The 24,409-nt window shown below is 44.0% G+C and overlaps 2 protein-coding genes across 2 annotated transcripts; one reads left to right on the top strand and one right to left on the bottom strand.

Annotated features, from left to right (window-relative positions):
• Positions 1 to 7,892: 7,892 nt before the first annotated feature.
• On the top strand, positions 7,893 to 16,948 carry Trim21 (tripartite motif containing 21). The gene is made up of 7 exons (XM_036176935.1): positions 7,893 to 7,988; positions 9,471 to 9,874; positions 10,235 to 10,330; positions 11,600 to 11,830; positions 13,499 to 13,521; positions 14,083 to 14,183; positions 14,549 to 16,948. Exons 2-7 carry the CDS (start codon positions 9,479 to 9,481, stop codon positions 15,091 to 15,093), a joined length of 1,392 nt encoding a protein of 463 aa, XP_036032828.1. The 5' UTR covers positions 7,893 to 7,988; positions 9,471 to 9,478; the 3' UTR covers positions 15,094 to 16,948.
• A 5,172-nt stretch (positions 16,949 to 22,120) lies between these two features.
• LOC118574318 (olfactory receptor 52B4-like) lies at positions 22,121 to 23,071 on the bottom strand. The gene has a single exon (XM_036175163.1). It carries the CDS (start codon positions 23,069 to 23,071, stop codon positions 22,121 to 22,123), a length of 951 nt encoding a protein of 316 aa, XP_036031056.1.
• Between the last annotated feature and the right edge of the window lie 1,338 nt (positions 23,072 to 24,409).

The raw sequence follows: 24,409 nt of genomic DNA, 5'->3' as shown, positions 1-24,409 counted from the left end.
CCTGAGCTGTCATCATGTCCTTTCATGTAATAAAATGATGTCACAGAGTGGTTATGAACATGGGAAAGGCTACACACGGTTTTACACATTTGTAGGCATTGACAAAGGTGTAATGCTAACCATGCCCTAGCTTAGGATTTTATAGCCCGCATTTCATGAAGTCCCTCACCTTCTAAAGCCTTTGAGTGCCATTGTGTCCTTCCTGAAGATAAAAAAACAATCTAAGAGATGAGAAATCCTGTCACACCTCTTTAGAAGTAAGCAGAAGAAACAAATGATTTGATACCAATGCTTGTGTGTTGGTCGTTCAGCATTCTCACTCCCAAAAATTTTTTTTAAATAATCACCTTATATATATATATGGTGTGTGTGTGTGTGAGTGCTTGGTGCATGAGCACTAAAGTGGTACCATACACATACTACATACATGCTGCAGTGGTAAAGAACACCTACAATCCCAGTACATAGGAGGGGTTGAGATAAGAAGACCGTGAGCTGAGGCCAGCCTAGACTACACAATGAGCTCCAGTCTCAATAATAATAATAATAACAACAATAAATTCCTTGGTTATTGAGGGCTTGCTATATTATGAGGAGAATAAAATTATCATTCCCATTTTCACATGGGAAAACTGAGGCACCAACTAATTTGATGACTTGCCTGAGGTCATAAAGTTAACAAGCGAGTGGCCAGACTAGAAATCAAGGTAGCCAGATCCCAGAGGCTGCTTAGGCACTATGTTATGATACTTCTTCTATTACCTATTGTGCCTATTAACATGGTTAGTGCTGAAAATATCTGTCCCCAAAGAAGTGACATGAAGTTACATACTTGAGAGTTCTCTTCATCTAACATCCCAGCTTCCTTGTGACCACTTCAATGTCCCAGTCACTAGTCCTTGAGTATTCTCATGTTTCTACACCCTAAACCAAAAGGAGCTCATGAGCTTAATGACTGTCCTGTATTGCAAGCTGTGTGAATTAAGTTATGGGGTTATGGTTCAGCTGTGTGAATTTAGTTATGGAGTTACGGTTTAGGGAGAAGAATGTTCTCCTCAAAGCAGTAATCTCCTGAGAGAGTGATCAAGACGATTGATCAAACTAAATGTGGACAGGGCAGGGGTGGTGGTAGAAAGGAGTGGGTTGTAGATAAAATAGATAATGACTAATGACAAATAGGTTAAGTAGATAGATAGAAAATCAATAATGTAGTCAATTATGGGGATGGAAAAAAAATAAATTATATTCTCTGACTTTCCACCATTTTACTTATCCAGATGCCAGAAGACCATGAATAATGTAAAACCTATTTTGTTTTGTTAATCAAAGAAGTCTATCACCAATAGCTATGAGTCTTGGAAGGAAATGGCCCAGCTTAGAGAAGGTTGGAGACCCCAAGAAGATTTCTATGGCAACCAAGCATCAGTCACCAACACTCCAGGGAGTGTGAGGATTTAAGCCTCTGGCTTTGCCAGCTGGGTCCTAGGGCCAAATGGGAAGACACAGAAAAACAGTTCATAGCACTGAATCCGAAGTCTAGCAGAGACTGGCATGAGCCAGAAACTCAAGTTTCCTCAAGCCATGATATTGATGTGCCTCAGCTAATGTTAGGGATAAAATTACACTGCTCAGAAATAAGCTTGGCATAAAACTGCCTATGCGAGGCACCTGTGACAAGGAAGTCACTGAGTGCTTGCAGGGTCACCGAACACCTCAGACTCCTCCGCCTCCTTGGCTTCCTGGCTGGCTGAAGGGATGACTTGTTCTCCACATGTCCTTCCCTAAACCCCTTACAAACCAAGGATCCTTGGGAGTCTGTAGCTGAAAACTAATAACGGATTTAGGTCTAATGCTGTCAGCAGGGCTGCAATGAGGTTGAGCAAAAAGAATGGAAACTGGAGGATCTAGTAAAACTTTCATTTGTTTACACACTCATGATCTATACAGGAAAAAAATTGGGTTTTAAATAAATCAGATCCTTTCCCTCTTTTAATTCTGTTTTGTATTAAATCTCTTTAAATATTTTAAACACTTGGTCTTCAAAATCTAACCATATAAGTATTGTCTTTGTTTTTTTTTTTTAAGTAGCAACTAAAATCTTATATTTAACTGGTGAGGTTTAAGTGTAGAATAGGTCCAGAATATATCTAAGATGCAAGAATATGTCTAAGATATTAAGATGTAATATATATAATAATGTAATAGCTATAGACACATAGAAGAAAGGAAGGAAGGAGAGAGGGGGAGGGAGGGAAGAAGACAGACAAAGACTGACACAAAAGCCTTTTACATAAATCACAAGCAGCTATGACTATTTCACAGCCAGGCTCTTCCCTTCAGTATTAACACAGCTAAATCTAAGGACATCTGAGCTTGCTACAAATGTTAAACCCCTTTCACTTCCTTGGGTGTCTTTAGCAGCACGGTTAATATGTGCATTCTAGTAAAAGCATACATTTCACATTGGCGTTTCAGAGGCTGGAACATGTTGGCATATAATGTATATTACAGTCTAGGCAGGTAGCACAGGATTAAATGTGCACACTCTAGGGGCCAAAGAAATGGATCAGTGATTGAGAACTCTTGTGCTCTTGCAGAAGACCTGGGTTAGGTTCCCCAAGCCACATAATAGGTCACGACCCTTTAAGAGTACGTGTAATGTACATATATACATGCAGGCAGAACACTCACAAACAAAAAATAAAATAATTAAATTAATCTAAAAACATTTTAAGTCTGTACTTTAGATCCATGGAGTCTGGGTTTGAATCCTAGCATTACTATTTGCCATCTGTGAGTATTGGGCATGTTTTGACACCTCTTTGTCCTAAATTGCCTGATTTGTAAACAAGAAATAACAAGAGTACTTCTACCCTTGAATGGCAGTGAGGGTCTATGTGATCATCTGGAAATCACAAGGCCCTAAGTATCAATGTGACCAGTTGTTACATGGTTAATGGCCTCCTCAGACTGAGTTAGCTTAGCAGAAGAGAGACTGTCAACTGCCCTGCTTCAACTAGTCAGAAATTGGCATTTGGGTGGAGGTTTAGCCAACCAGACCTCAGACTGAGGCAGATCCCATGTTGTAGCTGACTTTGCCCTACAATAAGCTGTAGAACACCTCAGCTTCTGCCTGTGCCTAAAGCAGCCACTACAGGAGTCATGAGGAACCATCCGCACACCTATAGCTTTTCCCAGATTAGACCAGTTAGCTGAGAATTGAATAACAGTGTTTCCCTTCATCCTTAGTTGCCCATCTTCTCATGATAGTCCCTGGTCCAGACCACCTAGGAACAGCAGACCTAAAGAGGGCCTCCCAGACCTAAGCCCTTTATGTTAAAGATCAGGAAAAGCCTTCATCCAGTCATTATCATACCTCAGGCCACGACTGACCCAGAGGGAAGGTGGCTGCTCTAGATGGGCATCATTCTGCTCAGTCGCAGAAATGATGATGCAGGCAGATGGTACAAGGCTCTGGTTCCCAGTCCTCTCAGCCCAAACCTGGCACCTCATCTGCTCACTCACCACAGCTCCAGAGCCTGTGTCTCCTCTCATCTGCTCCTCTGTTAGTAAGAAGCATCTCTTGTTCTGCCCACAAAGGTCAGTACTTTATAATCTTCCTGTTAGAAGTAGAGACATAACAGGTCTGCTGGGAACCAGGCGCAAATCCAAGAGATTTACACAGCTCACCTTGCTGAGGTCCCTGAGCTCTGGGACAGGCAGCTCTGAGAGTACCTGATGAGTTTTCTTAGGGGCACCAGGGCAATGCTCAGACACCTCATACAGAATGGCTACTCTTCCCGAAGACCCAACCCTGTGAACTCCAGTGACAGATGGAGGCAGATGCGAGTAACCAGAGGCTGGGGCACACTCTGTCCTTCTGTGGGAGAGACCTTGAAGAAAGCCTGCATCTAGAGAGCGTCAGTGTGGTCTTGCCAAATTCTGCCAAAGACCAAGCAGTATAGCCACAAACACACATCAGTGCTTTAGGCCTAGGAAACTTGGGAGAGAGGAGGAAGACATTTCTCTGCTTAACCCCACAATGGTGCTTAGGGAATAACAGTGTTGAAAAGCAAAGCTACACTCATGAAGCAGTCTCTCTCTCTCTCTCTCTCTCTCTCTCTCTCTCTCTCTCTCTCTCTCTCTCTCTCTCTCAGCAACGAACGCCCTTGGAAACCATCTGCCGAGCATGAGGTAGTGGAAAACTTCTGGCCTATTTATTTCTGGATCTCTCACCAAATATGTGATTATGAGAAAATGACCTCCTTGATCCTTAGTCATTATGTGTATATTGTAGGTGGTGGCTGGTCTTCACAGAATCTTTACTATGATTAAATTAGGACGTATGGTACTGGGAGATGGTATGGGGTGTTTCCTATTCTTCCAGAGGACCAGATTTTGGTTCCCAGCACTCACATCAGTCAGCATAACTGCCTAATAACTCTGGTTCCAGGGTATCCAACATCCTCTTCTGGCCTCCATAGGCACTTGCACACATGTACACATAAACATGCGCACACATCAAATAAATCTTGTTTATTTCAGATGTCTTTACTTTATAAAATGGCTCTGCATATTTTCTTTTAAAATGAAAACTTTTCACGTGAAATTTTTTTCTTTTTATTGAGAATTTTGTACATGTACATACTATGTTTTGATCAACTACATACCCCATTCCTTTCCCTCAATTCCTCCCCTACTCCCCCACCATTTTTCCTACCAAATTCACATGCTTTTTCTAAAAGCACCCTAGTCATTTCAAACTTAAATAAAGCCTCCTCTATAACCACATACCACATTAACCTCCCCCTACTCCATGGTCAGAGCTGTAAAAGATTTTTAAGTTGTTTTTTATTAGGGACTATATCAAACTAATTCAGAGAGAGAGAGACAGACCAGTTCTCCAGGTATACCTCAAGCAGCCAAGTTATACACAAAATTAATCTCACATTCTTTGTACATTTGTTTACATTGTTTGATCCATAATGGGGTCTTAAAATTTGAGATCCCATCACTTCCTGGGGGAAGTAAAAGGAGGAAGTAGGGGGTTCCTGGAGGAAGTGGAATGCTAATATATATATATGAAACCAATTCTTACCCTGATTTTTTACTGTGCCTAGGAAAATCTGAGCAGTTGTCTAGTGATACTATTTATATTAAATAAATGGAATTTTTCAAGCAAAGTAAGTGATATTCCAACATATCTGTTTTTCCATCTACATTGTATCTGCCAAGAGCCACCACTTTTAAACCTGTACCACTAAGCTATTTCCAAAGCACTACCTATAACCAAGGAACTGTTTTATATCTAACAAGCCCTAATAATGGAGCTTCCCTATGGAAACTATTGGTCTGGAATGTGTATCGTCAGTCAGGATAGGTGGTCAGTAGAACTGGGGTATGACCTGTTGAAAGCACAGGTATGGCACCAATTTGGAAATCCCATCTGCTATGGTCTGAATGTCTTTGTCTTCATGAAATTCATACAATAAGATGATGATGATGATGATGATGATGATGATGACAATGACGACAAGAAATGGAGCTGTGGATTAGAGTCCTTACAAAAAAGGATTCAAAGAGAAGGAAGGCCTCATCTTGAGAAGAGAGCAAGTAGAAGGCAGCAAATCTGCTGCTGCCTTATCTTGGGCTTCCCATTCTTCACAACTATAAAAAAATAAACATTTTTTTTATGAATTACTCAATCCATGACATTTTATTATTGGAACAGAAATGAACAAAGGCCTTACCTATGAGAGTAAAGGGTTATCTGTAGTATTATTTTAATATTACTTTAGGGTGTGTTACTTTTGTTTATGTTGTATTTGTTTAACTCTAAAGCTGTGTTGCTGTGCCTGTCTAAAACACCTGATGGTTTCATAAAGAACTGAACGGCCAATGGCAAGGCAGGAGAAAGGATAGGCAGGCTGGCAGGCAGAGAGGATAAATACAAGGAGAAATCTGGGAGGAGGAAGAAAGAACAAAAACAAGGAGAGGAAGACATCAGGGGCCAGCCACCCAGCCACCCAGCCACACAGCCACACAGCCATCCAGCTACACAACCAGCAACAGGGTAAGAAAGAAAGGTATACAGAAAAAAAAAAAAGTAAAAGTTCTGAGGCCAAAGGTAGATGGGATCATTTAAAGTTAAGAAAGCAAGCTAGAAATTGTTCTTCGAGTTTCTATAGTTGAGATACCTTTCTGCATGATAACGAGTAGGCTGCTAATATTCCCTTTGATTGAAACAATAAAGTTTTCCCTTTGTTAAGAAGAAGAAGAAGAAGAAGAAGAAGAAGAAGAAGAAGAAGAAGAAGAAGAAGAAGAAGAAGAAGAAGAAGAAGAAGAAGAAGAAGAAGAAGAAGAAGAAGAAGAAGAAGAAGAAGAAGAAGAAGAAAAGAAAGCTGGCTAGAAATAAGCCAAGCATAGGCCAGACATTTATAATTAAGAGTAGCCTCTGTGAGTGATTTATTTGGGAGCTGGGTGGCAGGCTCTCCAAAACAGCAGAAACAAACAAGAGCAATCCCATAATTCTGATACATAATTAAAACCAGCAACCCTCTATCACCCTCTCTTGCCCCTCCCCCACACCAGGTGAGCCCTTCCTCTTCCTAACTGACCCTCCTCCTCCTTACGTGCCTTTGGAGCGCCTTAGGTCACTAAATTAGAAATATGCAGAGGATGCCCTTCCTGTCCTGGCCAGAGTGGACCGATCCCTACCACCCGGGACAACTTCGGTTACTAACACACATTAAAGTCGTGGAGACTATGATTAAAACCCAAATTCCACCTTCTCACCTCACTAGCATAGCCAACGTGCTGGATGGTAATGTCAATGGCATTATTCTTTCCCAAATAAAGACGTGGGTCATATCAACAGGAAGAAAAGGAAAACAAATATTGAAGTACCATCTGCGGATGAAGGGAATTTGGAATGATAGTTTGGATCTGCAAACAATTACTAACATGGAAGTTACACTATGTTATATTAGTCTGTGTGAATATGTACCAACACAACCGTAGGGTGGGCGTGTCAACAGAAACAGAGCGCCATCTAGTGGTAAATAACAAAATGGACCAAGATGGCTTTCTCCATGCCTGCAGGAAACAGCAACAGGTCTTCAGGGGTATGAGGCAGAGTCGTTTTCTGATGTCTACAGCTCTCTTCGTCCATTCAGATGCTTGACTCTGTTTCATTCTGCTTTCTGGGACTGTTTGTGTTCCTGGAATGAAATCCCACTTCGGCAGCACAATCTAGACAGTTGATATCACCTGGTAACCTTCCACTCAGAAAATGTCTCTGAAATAGGACTAGAAATTTCAAAGCATGGGGTGTCTTTTTGTTTCCTAAATATAATAAATATTAAGGAAAATTCAACCGATGCTTCTAGCGCAAGTTCTAAGATAGTCAGTGCCCACAAATCTCAACTCCCTTCATTGGTATAACACCTACTTTGACAATCGGAAGATAGAGTGATGGGAAATGAGCATAACTGAAGTACACAGAACAATTAATATATGCTAATAAGAACGGTGGCGAGATTTTTCGCCCCAAATTTTAAAGAGCTACCAATCTTGTGGGAAGGAATCCATTCCTGGAAGTAGCAAGCAGAATGTGATTCCTCTCCATCCAGACCTCTTCTCCCAGATGCTCCAGGTGTGAGGTGAAGACCAGTGTCAAAGACAGCAGCACATCGATATCCTGTAGATTACATTCTGGGAAATGAGTCAAGGAGGCCCCAGAGAGAAGGTACCGCTTGCCGGGGCCAGCAGCTTCTAGCACCGCTGAGCTCCCTCCTCTCACTCCCCGCCCTGTCTGTCTCCGCCCTCCCTGCCCCCATCCTTCCTCTGCCGCTCAACTCCCTCCTCCCCTTGCTCCTCCCGCTTCCTTCTAGACTAGCCTCTGAGAGGAAACTGAAAGTGAAATTTAGAGAGCAGGATTGTGAAAGCGAAGCTGGGAGCCGGTGGCCAACGCTGAGGACCGTGGTAGGGTGAGTAGGGATCCCCGGCCCACCTAGGAGTGCTCTCTCCTTCGCCCCAGACTCGAGGAACCCCTTCCGACCAGCGCCCCCCACCCCGAACCTGCCGGTCCACCTGCTGCTTCTCCTCCGCAGAGCTCTCTAGTTCCAGCCTGGCGGGCTGTCCACACAGGCCAGTGGAGGCTGGGCTCTGAAAGTGACTTTCCCAGTCCCCTGGAAGGGGCTTTCATGGTGGCTGGTGCCTGAGCTGAGACAAGGGAGCTAGTAAAGGTGGGAGAAGCAGGCTGTGACCTAGCCCAGAGGTCAGGGCAACTCCTGCCCCTTGAAGAGCCCTGATGGAGGTGAGTGTTAGCCATGTAGAATGTTCAGCTGGAAATTAGTGTGAGTTTAAGGCACTCAGAACGTTGAGACAGGTACTAGGCTTGCAGCAGCTTAAAGAAGAGCCTGGCGAATGCTCCCCACAAATGTGTGTGAATGAGCACACATATTCATATGTGTGCCTAAACATTCACATAAGGGAATGTGTGGGCACACCTACTCTGATGCATTTGTGCTCACATATATTTTGTATATAAGAACATAATAGGGCCGGGTGGTGGTGGCCTACGCCTTTAATCCCAGCACTCGGGAGGCAGAGGCAGGAGGATCTCTGTGAGTTCAAGGCCAGCCTGGGCTACAGAGTGAGTTCCAGGACAGGCACCAAAACTACACAGAGAAACCCTGTCTCAAAAACAACAACAACAACAACAACAAAGAACATATTAGGATAAATAAAAACAGCTATGTATATAGATACATACATACATACATACATACATACATACATTCATACATGCACATGCAACCCTAATGACTGGAAATGTGCTCCTAGGTGATGTCATATCAGAATGAACGCACATCTTGAAGTGTACTTACATGAACCTGAGAGGGTAGCCAATGGCACACCTACGCTCTATGGTCCAGCCTACTGTTCATTCGCCATACATGCAGCCGATCATGTTTGACCAAAATGTCTCATGTAATGAATAACTGCATAGACCTTGACTCCTAATTCCTGACTCCTGTGGTTATTGTCAAGACTAACGAAGACTGACAAGCAGGTAGCACTCAGTTGGAATGTGGAGGGTCCATGGTAAATACGGTCAATGGTCAGTACTACTTCAATGAACTTCTCTGCACCATGGAGGCATGAGATGAGACGGAGTGTGTGGTTAAAGCTGGGAGGGATGTGATGAAGGTGGAATCAGTAACAGCATCATCCCTGCAAGTGTTCTCTGCCTCTTCTGGAGACAGTCTCCCCTTCTGCCGGCGGGTCCGTGGGTCAGACTGGAGGAGAGGCTGCTGTCACTCAGCCTGACGCTCCTCCCTTCTCTTGTTTTCCCATGTCGTTCGCTCACACGTTGTTTTCCTTTTTTCGGGGAGTTTGGGTTTGTCCTGCTTTTGCTCTTGTGCAAACTTTCATTGTATCTCTTCCCTTCCCCCTCTGCACTCCAGCCTCAAAGATGTCTCTGGAAAAGATGTGGGATGACGTCACCTGCTGTGTCTGTCTGGATCCCATGGTGGAGCCCATGAGTATCGAGTGTGGCCATAGCTTTTGCAAGGGATGCATTTCTGAGGTTGGGAAAGATGGGGGCGGTTCATGTCCCCAGTGCCGGCAGCGCTTTCTGCTCAGAAACCTCAGGCCCAATCGGCACATAGCCAACATGGTAGAAAACCTTAAACAAACAGCCCAGGGTGCCAAGAAGGGGGCCCAGGAAGACTGCTGCATGAAGCATGGAGAGAAACTTCAGGTGTTCTGTGAGGAAGACGGGCAGGCCCTTTGCTGGGTGTGCGACCACTCTGGGAAACACCGTGACCACACCAAGGTCCCTGTGGAAGAGGCTGCTCCGATATACCAGGTGAGGCCCTAGCACAAAGGCACATGTAGGTATAAAGAAAATGGTCTGTGAAGAGTACTTTGTTCCTCTGAACAGAGAGCTGAGAAATTGGGGAATGGAGGGCTGATTTCTTCTTTCACTGAGAGGTACTTGTGCATCAAATACAAGCTTATTTCTCAGGAGCAGAGGCTACACCAGGGGACTGCTACAAGGTCATGTTTTCTCTAGCTTCCTGGTGGAATAGAAATGTAATGACCCAGATCCCATTACCCCATCAGGGTCGTTCTGTTTTGTAAGACAAGCTGGGTTTTCCCCCAAAGTCTTCCCAGCCCCCTCCTCCACATCTCTAGCTGAGGACTAACCTGCTACCTTTTTCTACAGGAGAAGCTCTGCGTGGCTTTAGAAAAACTGAGGAAAGGGAAAGAGTTGGCCGAAAAGCTGGAAATGGATCTCGAAATGCAAAGAAGAGACTGGAAGGTAAGATCCCGCAGGTGGGCTAGGTCCCAGGTCTTGACCTCAAGCAAGCATGACTGTGTCTCTCCAAGGGGTGGGAGAGTTGTTATATAGGTCCCTCCCCAAGAACCATCCACACTATATCTCCAGATAGAGAAGAATTAAGAAAGAAAGAAAGAAAGAAAGAAAGAAAGAAAGAAAGAAAGAAAGGAAGGAAGAAGGAAGGAAGGAAGGAAGGAAGGAAGGAAGGAAGGAAGGAAGGAAGAAGGGAGGGAGGGAGGGAGGGGGAAGAAAGAGGGGAGGGAGGGAGGGGGAGGAAAGAAAGAAAAAGAGAGAGAGAAAGAAAGAAAGGAAGGAAGGAAGGAAGAAAGAAAGAAAAAAGCAAGCTTGAAACCAGATGAGATTTCCCCCAATCTTCATAAAAATCAAGAATTACTGGAGAAAGTGTAAGGTGATGCCACTCCTTCTGCCCCTGTCTCAGTGGATAACAAACAGTCTTGGGCTACCAGAATCAACACTGTACTTTCTGAGTCTGAGGTATCCTGTGAGAGAATCCCATCTCCTGCGCCCTTTAGACAGGACAGAGACTGGAGGGAACAGCCTGAGGGATCTATGTAAGTCTGAGGTGGAGGCCCACCTGACTCGGTGGCTGCTTAATGGTGACCAGGTTAATAGTCCAAAGCCTGGTAAATAACTAACGCCTGTCACATCGGTGATTTGGAAAACAGGGTACACATGAAACTGACAAGGAATGTAAGGGGCTCACAAGCAATCACAGACCCCCTAAGAGGAACTGGGCTTAGCAAGACTGGATCAAGCTGTGGTGGCAAAAGAGGTCATCAGGTGACCCTCCCAAGATGGCAGAGACTACCCTGTTGTCCCCCAGAGCTCAGGAATAGTGCATCATTGGAAATGGGAACAGGTTTTACTCTCTGTGACTTGTTGAGATAGAAAGACAAACAGACTTACATGGGCATTACCTGGGTTTTGGAAGAAAGGTTGAGAAAATGCCTGTTGGTGCCAGAAGTTGCTGAAGCTGTAGCTCACTCCAGCCCTAGCTCCAGTGTGCCACTCACAGTGCTGTTTCCCTAATAGTCCCAAAAACCGTGTGCCTGCACGCATGCACATGAAAGCATGCTTTGTGCCTGGGTATGCGTGTGTACATGCATTCATTCCCAGACATAAACAGAGAGATGAGTGACCAGGGGACAGAAGCATCCACACCACCAAAGCCTAGGAAATTTTTATTAAACATAAAAATGTAAAATTCCTGTCTTTCCCTTGCAACCACAGAGGAACGTTGACACACAGAAGTCAAGGATTCACTCAGAGTTTGTACACCAGAATAGCTTGTTGGCCAAGGAAGAGCAGAGGCAGCTGCAGAAACTGGAGAAGGATGAGAGGAAGCACCTGAGACTTCTGGGGGAGAAGGAGGCTGAGCTGGCCGAGAAGAACCAGGCCCTGCAGGAGCTGATCACAGAGCTGGAGAGGAGGAGCCGGGGCTCCAAGCTTGAGCTACTGCAGGTGAGGTGCGACCCATGCGCAGTACAGGGAGTAACTTGGGAGAAAACCAGAGCTGTCTGGAACCACTCTCAAAGCAAGTGCTACCTTAATCTTTGATATGTTCTTAAACTGAAATGTGGACCCAGGAGTGGCTTCCATTCCAGAACCACGGAGTACAGGTACAAGAAAAAGTGCTCATGTAGCAACCCTAGGACAGGCATCCCTGGGAAGTGCCTACCTCAGCAGGTGCCAGGTGTGGGAGCTGGAGCATCGCACTTATCACATATCACCCGCGTATATAGTATTACATATATTTTAAAGAATTAAATGAGAAAATCCATTCTAGTGCTTAGGCAAGTAGCCATAAGAATGTTTTTGGAAATAGAATTTACAAATCTGAGCTGTCTCCTTTCCCGCCATAGCAATAGGTTGTGGGAAACTGTTTCTCTCTCCTGTGCACAGTTTCTCCACTTAGGAAGCCGTAGAGGGGCTGGGACACACGAGAGTGCTCCTGACATCAGTCATAGCTGTTGCATTTCATACTTTATTTCTATGAGCTACCCACATGATTTTTAACTGGTTCTGCTTCTGCAAATACTCTTCACTCTTTTCCCAAAATAAATTTAGCTTTAAAATAATTTTTTTTCCAAAGCATGATAGTTAAGAAATTATGTATTGGTACTACTATTTTTTTTTTCTAAATTTTTCCCATAATGATAACTGCAGATTCCTAAATAGCACACAGATGGCTTATCATGGTTCAGGTAAGTGCTACTGTTATCCCATTCCATGGATGAGAAAGCTAAGGAGCAGAGACATGAATAGGCTTAGTGAGAGAATCAGGTTAAATGATGTCAGTTTAAGTAGTACTAGGCAAAAGTTAAGATGAAATGCGTACATAACTGTTCTTAAAATCTGTGTATATTCTAAAACCATCTTGCATCCACCTGTGATTTGTTAGCCTCACGTTGGAACACCATGGACTAGATGATCTCTATGCTTCTTTTCTCACACTGTCCCTCGGTCAGATGCATAGAAACATTTCTTTTGGGGTTTGTTCAGGAAAAGCTGATTATATTGCTTTGGTTTGGAAGGCTTTCTCTTGCCTGTCACTAATCTGGGCTCCCCAGTGCCTTTTGACTGAGCCTGCAAAGCTGCCAGTTCCAACATTATGCCTGTCACTCTCTGGGGACAAATATTTTCACTTAAGTTCACTCTAAATAAGGCAGAGGATTAGCCACAACACAGGACAAAGCTTTCAACCAACTAACCCTTCCCCACACAACTCAAGCCCGTAAATGGCAAAGAGCCTTTCTGGATATTCTACCTCAGCCACTCTCTTCCTGAAATGGCCTCTGGCTTCAATCGGGTTATGCTTTTATTTTCCTCTTCTACCATCTCCGTGGTCAACTCCCTCCTCCAAGAACCTAGCCCTTCTAAATTGTTTTCTCAGTTAGTCTTTAAACCCCTGGTCATATCCTAGCAACAGGCCATGTTAGCTTCCTAGATATTCTACAAGCAGTCACATGTCCTTTCTGCTAAGAGCTAGTCAGAATCATCTATGGCCGGAGGGAATGCTGCAGAGCACACTCCAGAGAAAACACAGGCGATATCACTTGACCCCAGGAGTCAAGTCTCAGTGGTTAGTCAGAAACCCTAGAATTGACTCTATGCCTCTTCTCTCCTCAGGAGGTGACGATTGTCCTGGAAAGGTAAGAAGAAAAGGGAGTGGGAAGCACGTGTGCACAGAAATAGTTATTGAGTTAGGCATACATGCACTGGGAGTGTTCCCCACGTCTCCCTGTTCTCAAAGACCTGGTCTTCTCTAAAATGTTCTCTGACCTCAAAAGACTAGTGGACATCTCAGTTGGCGAATTGCCTGATGTAGTTAGACTATTTCATCTTTATACATTAAAGTCCTCACAAAAAACAAAAAACAAAAACAAAAACAAAAAAGGTAATCTGAGTCTGCTGGGACTCTCTAAATTCTTCACAGAAGAACTCACCTATTAGATGATTTCCTATAAAATTAAATAGAAGCCACTTAGTAGTGACCTCTGGCTTTGGGAAGAGATGGAGGTTTATTTGAGTTTCCTAGAGCTTGGAACTCCTGGGTAGAAACTTTTTTTTTCCTTTTACATGGACATCGAATGCATGAGTATTGTCAATTTGTATTGAATTTAATTATCAGAGTCATCCAGGAAGGAGATCACTAGGGCCTGGGGTAGAAGACAGGAGTGCCAAGTAAGATTCTCAAACCCTTCTTCCTATAGGAGTAGATCCTTCAACCTGGATACGTTAGATGTTGCCTCCCCAGACCTGACAAGTACATGCCATGTGCCAGGGCGGAAGAAGATGCTGAGGACATGTTGGGGTGAGGTGACTTCTAGGAACAGAAGGGGATAATGAGAGTGAAGAGTGGGGAGCACAGGATGGTGGCATGTGGAAGAGGTAGACAGTCATGGGGAGCACAGGATGGTGGCATGTGGAAGAGGTAGACAGTCATGGGGAGCACAGGATGGTGGCATGTGGAAGAGGTGTCCAGTGAGTACAAGTGGAGCAAAGACACATAGGTGAGGTTTCCTCACAGATCAGAGGAAAGGCCAGGTTGCTGTAGGTCATTTCCTCACATAGTGAGGTGTAGGGTCACCCCTCACCTTTGAGTTTATGTGAATCCCCTCACTACAAGCAAAGAGATGCTGACCCTACCCAGGCTTACCTGTGATCTTCTTTCTGCAGTGCATATTACTCTGGATCGCAACACAGCCAACTCATGGCTCATCATCCCAAAGGATCGGAGACAAGTGAGGATTGCAGATACCTGTCAGAATGTGCCTGAAAATGATGAGAGATTTAGTAATTACCCCATGGTGCTAGGCGCCCAGAGGTTCACCTCTGGGAAAATTTACTGGGAGGTAGATGTGACCAGCAAGGAGGCCTGGGATCTGGGGGTTTGCAGAGAATCTGTGCAGAGGAAAGGGCACTTTACACTCAGTCCTGAGAATGGCTTCTGGACCATTTGGCTATGGAAAAAAGACACTTATGAGGCTGGCACCAGCCCCCAGACCACCCTCCATCTTCAGGTGCCTCCATGCCAAGTTGGGATCTTTGTAGACTATGAGGCTGGCATTGTCTCCTTCTATAACATCACTGACCATGGCTCCCTCATCTACACCTTCTCGGAGTGTGCCTTTGTTGGACCTCTGCGGCCCTTCTTCAGTGTTGGTTTCAATGACGATGGAGGAAATGCTGCACCTCTAAAGCTCTGTCCACTAAAGATGTGATGATTGGGAGCCAGTGCCTACTGACAGCACTTTCTGGACGCTGTTACCTCCTCCTTGTCATGATCAAAGTCCAATGACTACCTAAGGCCATTTCTGGATACTGTTACTCACTTCCTGTTGGTGTTCCTCAGCCGTACATTCTGCCTTTTTTGCCCATCCAGTTGGAATCCTCCCACACCCTCATCTCTTTAGAGGAGTCAGGGCCTCAGAATGAAGGCATTAGCTGGGGGCAACAGAAAGTCAATGTCAACTGACCTTCCATATGATTCCTAACATAGGTTCCTTAATGATTCCCTGCATTGAAACAGACTCTTCACACTGGACCCACACTCATCTAGCTCAGTCAAAACCACATCCTGCCTCCTTTGTGTGACTTATTTTGTTTTCTTTACTCTATTTCTTGACTATTACCTTTGGCCAGATACCCATCTATTCAGAAGGGCTTCCTTCTGTGTCTCAGAATTGTATCTCAGTCCTTGTTGATAAAGCCCAAAATAGGTGTCTTTAACATTGTACATCTTTTGGTTTGGATTGGGTTTTTTGTTACTGGAGGGTTTTTTTTTTTTTTCTTTTGGAGTTTCTTTGTTTGTTTGTTGCTTTTCCTCCCTGGAATGCCCTATGCACTTCTTCATCTGTAGACTTGGGTCAAGAATATCTTCCAGGGTGACATGGCAAAGCCAGAACAAAGTAGTAAAAGTTAGTTCAGGCAAGAGCTGAATGTAGCTTGACAGTACACTCAATGTCCCCACGATAGCCAAAGTCTAGGTGCCATGTTAGTCCGGTCAGTGAGTCCCTGTAGTTGAATCTCACAAGGAAGGGACAGCTGTGCTCAGAGGCTGACTGTTAGCAGTTTATGGGTGTGCTGTTCCCAGGTTCGACTGCCTTGAAGAACATGAAATTAGTAGCTGAGCTAGAACACAAAAATATCCAGAGCTTCAGAAATACTATAAGCAGATTTAAGATAAAGGATGGATAACTGCACAATAAAGAAAATAATTCAGCCAGTAGTTCCAGAAGTTTTCCCGTACACTGTGAAAGGAACCAATTAGGACCCAACAGCTGCCAGGGCCAAGAAACTGCAGCTGCTCCCTTGTTCGGCTCAAACCGAAGAAACCTCTCAGCTCTAGCAGTGTGGCCTCCCAGAGACCCATGTCAACACAGAACTACAGCATCTAAGGTTAGCCTGGGGGTGGTGTGGAGGAACCCTGGTGGGAGCAAGCACTAGGATGAAAAGTGTGCCGTGGGTGCAACAGGTCGGAGAACCAAAGCTAACTGCCGAAGACTTACAAGAAGAGAGATGTCCGCCTCAGACAGCTGAAAGAATTGTCAAACTAACTGGCTAGGAGGACGAACAGGACTATAGACATTCTCGATGCCTCAAATGAAGGCTTTATGGTACCCAGTGAAGAGGCCCAGGGATGGAACTGGAAGAGTGTTGTCAGCTGGACCAGAAGAAAACATCTGTATTTCTTTCATTCCAAATCCTGTACAACAGTGTGATGCTCCCTTTTATTGTCTGTTCTTAAGAAATTCACTGGTGGTTTTGTTTGTCTTAGAAGTATGCTTTGCAGAAGCCCCCTCCTTTCTGAATAACTTTGAGGGCAAGCTTTGACCTTGTAGCAGAGCAGTGGTTTGTCCATTCAGGGGCACAAAGTGGCTGACCATGGGGTTCACTGTGTGACTGCTGGTCACACTGTTTGGACAAAGAGTGGTTTTGGTGGAGCACGAGCAGTAGTGAAATGTAAACACTGAACTGAACTTGGAGCTAGTGTAAAGTTTGGCAAAGAACGTTTGGATAAATAAATACCTGAGAATATTTAAAATACACTTCTGTATTTCAAAATATAAAGTGAAACCTGACAGATTTTTTAATTTTTCATAAATTTTTGTAAGCATATAGTAAGTTTCATTATTATGTTTTCAGACACACATATGGATACACTCTGCTCACGTTCACCTCCAATAGCGCTGCTCCCTCTTCATCCCCCACCATCCCCCCCACTCCCTTACCTTTCACAGGCTTTTGTTGTTGTGGCACCTATTTTATGTGTAAGAGTGAGAAAGAGGGTTGGGGATTTAGCTCAGTGGTAGAGCGCTTGCTAGCTTCGATCCCCAGCTCAAAAAAAAAAAGAGTGAGAAAGAAAGAGAACTTTCTTCCCTGTTCTTCCCTCCCCTCTACAGTTCTTAAGCCTGTGAATTCAGGTTGGCCTTCCAGCAACACCCTGATCACAGTAGAGTCCATTCAGGGCATTTTAGATGTTTGAAGTTGTCTTGATGTAAGGCCACATCCTCTCTTGGCCTTCGGATTCTGCCTTGGGATTCTTTCAGTGGTAGGGAATGTTCAATAGCTACTCTGGGCCAGGCCCTGGAGTTGAAGACCCCACAGACCTATCCAGGCCTTTCAGTCTGTAGGGCCAGCCTAACAAGGAACAGCAGCAATGAGTACAGTCAGTTGGGCCCTTTGTAGAGAATGGATACTATGTCCTGGGGCAAGGCTGCCTGAGATTGGTGTGGATACTAGAGCCTGAGCATTGAATCCCTTGTGCCTACCACAGAGCAAGTTCTTAGGAAATAATTGTTGGAATTAATACTGAGCATAGATAAAATTTTCCCTTGACTGAAGATGGAAGACTGCCATATTTGATCTGTACAACACATGTTTCACAGTCTCTCTAGAAGAAACCAATATAATAGGCTTATCAAAAAGGCATGTCTTATGTGTTTATAAGATGTATTGGTCCTTCCCCACACCCCTATTTCTATACTCTGAAAGTTCTCGGGCTTCTCTGGGAACTCGAGGGAGAAGGAGCTCCAAGAAGGAGTCCAAACGGTGGCATGCAGGTTTTCTTGGGAGTCTAGCATGTGGTTGGGATTTGTAAACAAAGCCTATTGACATAAATGCATGTGCACATTATGTGCAACTGATTATTTTGGTAACAAACTGAATATGCCCTAATGATAGAATCTACATCTAGAAACAATTGACAACATCTCAGCAGCTCCCTTCAAGTCATAACCCATAGGGTAAATGTGTGTGTGTGTGTATATATATATATCAGATTTATTATAATCCTTTGACTACTTTACATGAAATTATATAAAACCTTTCCCTCCTTTCTCCAATATCTAGCTTAATTTTGCTTCATATAATGTTCAATGTTATATTGCTAAGATTCATCCTTTTTTTTAATTCTATGAGTCTTTTACATCATGTGTCTCGATCCAATTCTTTATCTCGTCCCTTTACATCTACCCTCCACCCTTGCACACCCCCTAAATAAAACAAAATTTAAGAGAAAATAAAATAAAAAGAGGGAAACAAAATGGAAACTGCAGTGTGACACAGTGAGTCACATCATAAACCCCTTTGTCCATATATCTTTACTTGCAAGTGTTCATTGTAAAGAGTCATTGGTCTGCTTCCAGGCCTCTGGTTTCTACTACACTATTAATCCTGGGCCCTCACTAAGGTTCCTCCTGGATATCCTGTTGTTGACCTGTGTTGTGGAGATCCTTTGGGTCTGCAGGTCAGGTCCCTTTACATGCTCCAGCAGATCATAGATGGGGTAGATTACGGGGTGGACCAAGTCACAACCTTAGATCTGGGCCTGGGCAACTGTAGGGTTGGTCCACCATATGTGAAATAGGGACCTACCATGCTTACAACTTCGGGGCTGGCTCACCCACACTTGGACTAACAGAGTTGGTTCTCCTACTCTTATGACCACAAGGCCAGCTCTCCCACCCAGATGCTGATGCATGGGGTGGGGGGTGGGGAGGACTCTCCTCTGCCCATGCCACCACAAAACATATGGATAATGACGACATCTCTCCCATGCTCACAACTTCTGGGGCTGGCTCACCCATTCCTGCGCTAACAGGGTTGGCTCTATTGTGCTGTCCTGGCAAGGTACAGGGCCTACTCTCCCAAGTATTGCAGCTGGTAGGGATCAGGGAGAGCTCTCCTGCTCTTATGACCACAGGGCCAGCTCTCCCACCTGCCCCAGGCATTGCTGTGTTGGGGGAGGGCATCATTCCCCTACCCATGTCACCACAAAACAGATGAGAAATGCAGAGAGCTCTCCCATGCTCACAACTTTGAAGCTGGCTCACCCACACCTAAGATTCACCCCTTTTATTACCAGTGCAGTCCATTCTGCTGTGGGATGGTCTGTATGCTGTAAATGTGTTGCTCTGATTGGTTAATAAATAAAGTGCTGATTGGCCAGGAGCCAGGCAGTAGGTGGGACAAAGAGAGAGGAGAATTCTGGTAAGTGGAAGGCTGAGACAGGAGATGCTGCCAGCCGCCACCATGAGAAGCAGATGTTAAGATACTGGTGAGCCACAAGCCACGTGGCAACTTATAGATTAATAGAAATGGGTTAATTTAAGATATAAGAACAGTTAGCAAGAAGCCTGCCACGGCCATACAGTTTATAAGTAATATAAGTCTCTCTGTATAGTGATATTTTATTTGTATTGAAATATGGTTTTATTTGTATGTCAATAAAGTTGCCTTGAGGTCAGAGCAAGCCAGAGCAGAAGCTGAGCAGTAGTGGGGCACGTCTTTAATCCCAGCACTTGGGAGGCAGAGCTAGGCGGATCTCTGTGTGTTCAAGGACACAGCCAGCATGGCAGACACACGCCTTTAATCTCAATACCAACCATAGAAGACCTGGAGGTCTGTACAAACAGGCAGTGACGAGGAGGTCATGTGGCTGGGTTTACAACCAATGAGGTAGGAGAACAGAAAGTTTTTAAATAGGATGCACAGAAGTAGGTATCTTGCGGAGAGGAAGAACCGCAGAAGCAGTGAAGGGTAAGGTTTTCTGCTCTTGCTCTGACCTCGTGGTTTTTAACTCTGCAATCGGTTCTGTTTCTTATTTAACAAGCCGGATACATCTACATCTCTGTGTTTACTTGGCTGTGGGACTGGCAGGTGAGAGAGATTTGTCCTGACCATGGGCCAGGCAGGACCAGGCAAACTTCATCTACACCATTCATTTTCATTGCTATTCATAGCTCATTGTCTGGGTATACATATATATAATCAACATTTATTGTAAAATGGGCTTTGAGTTAGATGATTTTGCCTAACTGAGTGCATCTAAGATAAGCCAGGACAAACTCCTATGTTCTCGTTCTGAAACTGAATCTAATTGTCCTCAGCACATCGTCTATGTATTCCACGAAAATTCATATATTGTACAAAGATGTCAATAAGCTAAAAGGAGTTAGTTCATTGGTCAGAGATGCTTCTAAAGAGGAGTGACAGCCTATCTTAAACCTGGACAGAAAGGAGATCCTAGGAAGGACACTGTCATGGAGCTAAAGACACTCTAGCAAAGTCAACTAAAGGCTCGGCTGGTAGACTGAAGGAGGAATGGAGGTGTCCTGTTTGTGAAAAAAAAAACATGAAAAAAATGAAGCATTAACTATAATTGATCTTTCTTCTTTGTTTTCTGTCTTGGGGTTGACACTATAAATATAGTTTGTATCTTTTGATTTTCATGCTGGTGGGAGGGAACTATTACAGTGACATAATTTTCAGTTCCTCATTATCTGAACACCATGCCATACCAGGTTATCTCACTCACTACCTACACATAAAAGTTACCTTGAGAAATGAAAGATCTCCAAGCACTAGCTCCAGTTCTGATTAGTACTGTCGCCTAAAGTCAAAGAAAGCCTGTTGATTTTCCTGAGCATCTTTCATTCTGACACCACCTTTCAAATGAACAGACACAAAAATATTAAAGAAACATTATATCTGTGCTGTCTCCAGCCAGAGAAAATCCAGCATGGAGAGAAGTGAGCACAAAGTCCCATCCCTACCTGAGAAGCTTTTGGCAGTTGGTAGCTGCCAGGAAGAAAGCCAGTTTTCGTTAAGGGTGTGGGCGCTGGTGGGTAGACCACCCCCCAGTGAAAGCCATATCTCCAAGAGTGTATGGGAACATAAACAGCACTTGGTGGGTTTTGAAGGAGGAGGAGGACACAAAATAGGATAGGAAAAAGGGCATGGATTGGGAAGGTATGAGGAGAAGGGGTAAATATGATCAAAATTGTATGAAACTCTCAAAGAAATAATTTTAAAGTGAGGGTAGAAAAAAGTAATATATAAAAATTTCAAGCATACTAAAGAAAAAAGGAAGAAATTTTAAAATAGACTTATAATTTATTCTGCATTATATATAACAAAAATCCTGTTTATAGGTCAGTCGTGCCACAGCCTAATGATAAAGATACAATTAGATAACAATAAAAAATATGAAGACTGTGACGAGCCTGCATATTTGATTCAAACTAAAATGTGATGCTTTTACAATAAACATTTACTAAGCTGTAATGTTCACAATGTTTTAAATCAGGTCTTAAATCAATCTACAAAGACCTCTAATATCAAAGCCAATGATTAATAAATAAGAGGAATGTATCTATCACTTTGAAAAAAAATTAATAATAAACCTGATGCTTTCTTCTATGCAAGATATTCATAGAGTCATCTTCCCAACTAAGATAAGTGCATGTGCACATACAAACCCCATGGAATGGCCTTCTATTGCATCAAACCACATACTACATAAAATTTCACAATTACATTAATCTGATTCAATGTGAATGTTTTTATTCTGATGCACTAGTAAAATTCATTGTAAGCAAAATTTTCTTGTTCTTTTAGTTACTTTGGTGTGGGCATCCCTCTTTTAAAGATGTCCCAAACATATCCTAAGAAGAGTTTCTGTGAAAATAAGTCATTTACCAAAGTCCAACAGATCACACTTTCAGAAGCAGCAGCACCACCACCACCATCATCATCATCCACAAAGTCAGAATTCAATCCTGACCCAAAAGTCCATGCTTGCTAAACACTATCCTTCTTTGATCACATGGCAAAATGACTTTGAAAGTCAGGGCAAGTCACTTTGTACACTCTCCATGGAAGTCTTGATTCATTCTTCCGTCTTTGTAAAGTAGATAAAACAATGTAAAGCTCTGTGTGGTAAATATGCCACGTAATTAACCCAACCTAGCAGAGCTTCCACTGTGAAGCCAAGGTACTAAGCACACGCTCACGAATCTGCCTGGTTTTGATCCCATAGATGATGGGATTCAGCATGGGAGGGGCCAACATGCAGACGTTGGCCAGTAGAATGTGGGTATGGAGAGGAACGCGGTGCCCAAACCTCTGGGTAATTATGGTAAAAATGCCAGGCAGGTAAAACATGGAAATGACACCAAGGTGGGACCCACATGTGCCCAGAGCCTTTTGCCGGGCTCCTCTGGAGGGAAGGCGGAAGACTGCGTAAAGAATGAGACTGTAGGAGACCAAGATGAGCAAGGCATCAAGCACTACAGTAGAGAGGAGGACAGACAAGCCATACCAAACATTGACGCGAATATCAGCACAGGCAAATTTAGCAACAGCCATGTGCTCACAGTAGGTGTGGGGCAGCACGTTGCTGTGGCAGAAAGGCAGCCGTTTCACCAGGAACACATCTGGGAGTATCACACAGAAGCTTCTCAAGACCACAGCCAAGCCGATCTTAATGATTGCCATGTGACTGAGCACCGTTCTGTAGTGCAGTGGGTCACAGATGGCCACATAGCGGTCAAACGCCATGGACAACAGAATCCCGGATTCGGCAATGAAGGTGGCATGGATGAAGAAGATTTGAGTGACACATCCATCAAGGGAAATCGCTCCAGCATGAAACCAGAATATGGCCAGAGCCTTGGGCACAGTGGTGGTAGACAGGATGAGGTCAGCCACAGCCAGCATGCAGAGGAAGAGGTACATGGGTTCATGGAGGCTGCGTTCAGTAATGATGACAAGAACGAGAATGCTGTTTCCAAAGAGTGCAACCAGGTAGGAAATGAAGAAGGGGATAGAGATCCATGCATGTTGGTCTTCCAGGCCAGGGATGCCCAGCAGAATAAAGAGTGAATGACTGGTTCCTGTGTAGTTAGAAGTTGCCATGCCCAGGCCAGGTCATCTGTACATTAGAGTATAGGATATGACAGTCAGCTCCCTCTTCCCAAAAACCTGAATGGGGTTGAGGAGGACAGAACAGGTCATTTTTCACTGGATAGAACAGCAAAAAGCATTCTGACCAGGAATTGTGGTAACCCCACGACAGATCTCTTGGTGAAGAGATATGGCTAAATCCTTGACATTCTATCTACCATATAGACCACCCTAAGTTGCTGCCCTGCCCTGGGTTTCTCTTTAATCACTTGAATTTGGAGGAAAAATAGGGTAGATCATCTTTAAGACAAACCACCCGACTCTAAAAGGCCACAGGTCTTAGACGTGAGTTGTTCTAAAGAGCTACAAGCCATGAAGAGCAAACTACAACTCCCATGGAATATGACTTCTCAAAAGAAAAGTAGCGACTGAGTTGACTATCAAGTCAGCTGGCCAGCTGAGCATCGGCTTTGCTCAAGGGATGGGTGCTTGAGGACCAGTTTGAAGAAGAGGCAGAAAATCAAGTACAATGTCTACTTACATAATCCAAGCACCCTATAAGAAAAAGTCTAACCTGGGAAGCTTTGGAAAGAGTTCAGAAAAAGCTTTCTAAAAGTGTTTCAGGACCTTAAGCTGGAAGAGTAAGTAAGAGCTTGCCAAGTAAAGAAGCATGCACAACACTAAAGACATCTCAAAGGAGTTGGGGGCTAGAGAAAATTACATGGTAGAAAATAATGGTGAGGAGTGAGGTAGGAGCCAGCATGAAGGGCTGCACACTGCTCTAAGGCTTTAGAATTTATATTGGTGTAGTAAGAGCCACTGAAGAATCTTTCCTGGGAAAATAAAAGGAAGTTGCAAGAAAAGAAAGGCTGAAAGAGCTTTTGAAAATGGAGCTGAGAGTCCAGAGAGGGCATTGAGGGAGCAAGGTTTGTGCACATCTCAGGCACATCTCAGACCTCTGCCTGGACTGCAGGCTTCTATAACGGCTGGGAAACTGCATGGTGATGCATACGAGAGTTATCAGACTTGTTTCCTAGACACTCTCATCCTGTTCACACATATTTGTTTCCCACTATTGCTAGCCTCTTCTTGCAAATGCAGCCCTCTCCTTTTTTTTTTTTTTTTCCTCACTATGCTGTTAGTAATCAAACCCAGGGCCTTTGTGCACACTGGGCAAGTACTCTACTACTGAGCTACAGTCTGGCAAAGTCTAATTTATCCTTGTTTCTTTCAAGCTACATGTGTTGGTCATTGTGGTGGTGCTGGTGCTGGTGCTGGTACTGGTGCTGGTGGTGGAATCAAAAGCCTCAAACATTCTAGGCAGGTACTTTACCATTGAGTTAAATGCCA

Source organism: Onychomys torridus, chromosome 1 (assembly GCF_903995425.1).
Source record: "Onychomys torridus chromosome 1, mOncTor1.1, whole genome shotgun sequence".
Taxonomy (NCBI): Eukaryota; Metazoa; Chordata; class Mammalia; order Rodentia; family Cricetidae; genus Onychomys; species Onychomys torridus.
This window is presented reverse-complemented; position numbering and strand designations above follow the sequence as displayed.

Coding starts and splice junctions, on each gene's coding strand:
- Trim21 (XM_036176935.1), top strand. CDS start 9,479: ATGTCTCTGGAAAAGATGTGGGATGACGTCACCTGCTGTGTCTGTCTG. Junction 13,522..14,082: donor GTGACGATTGTCCTGGAAAG/GTAAGAAGAAAA, acceptor TTCTTCCTATAG/GAGTAGATCCTTCAACCTGG. Junction 14,184..14,548: donor GATGCTGAGGACATGTTGGG/GTGAGGTGACTT, acceptor TTCTTTCTGCAG/TGCATATTACTCTGGATCGC.
- LOC118574318 (XM_036175163.1), bottom strand. CDS start 23,071: ATGGCAACTTCTAACTACACAGGAACCAGTCATTCACTCTTTATTCTG.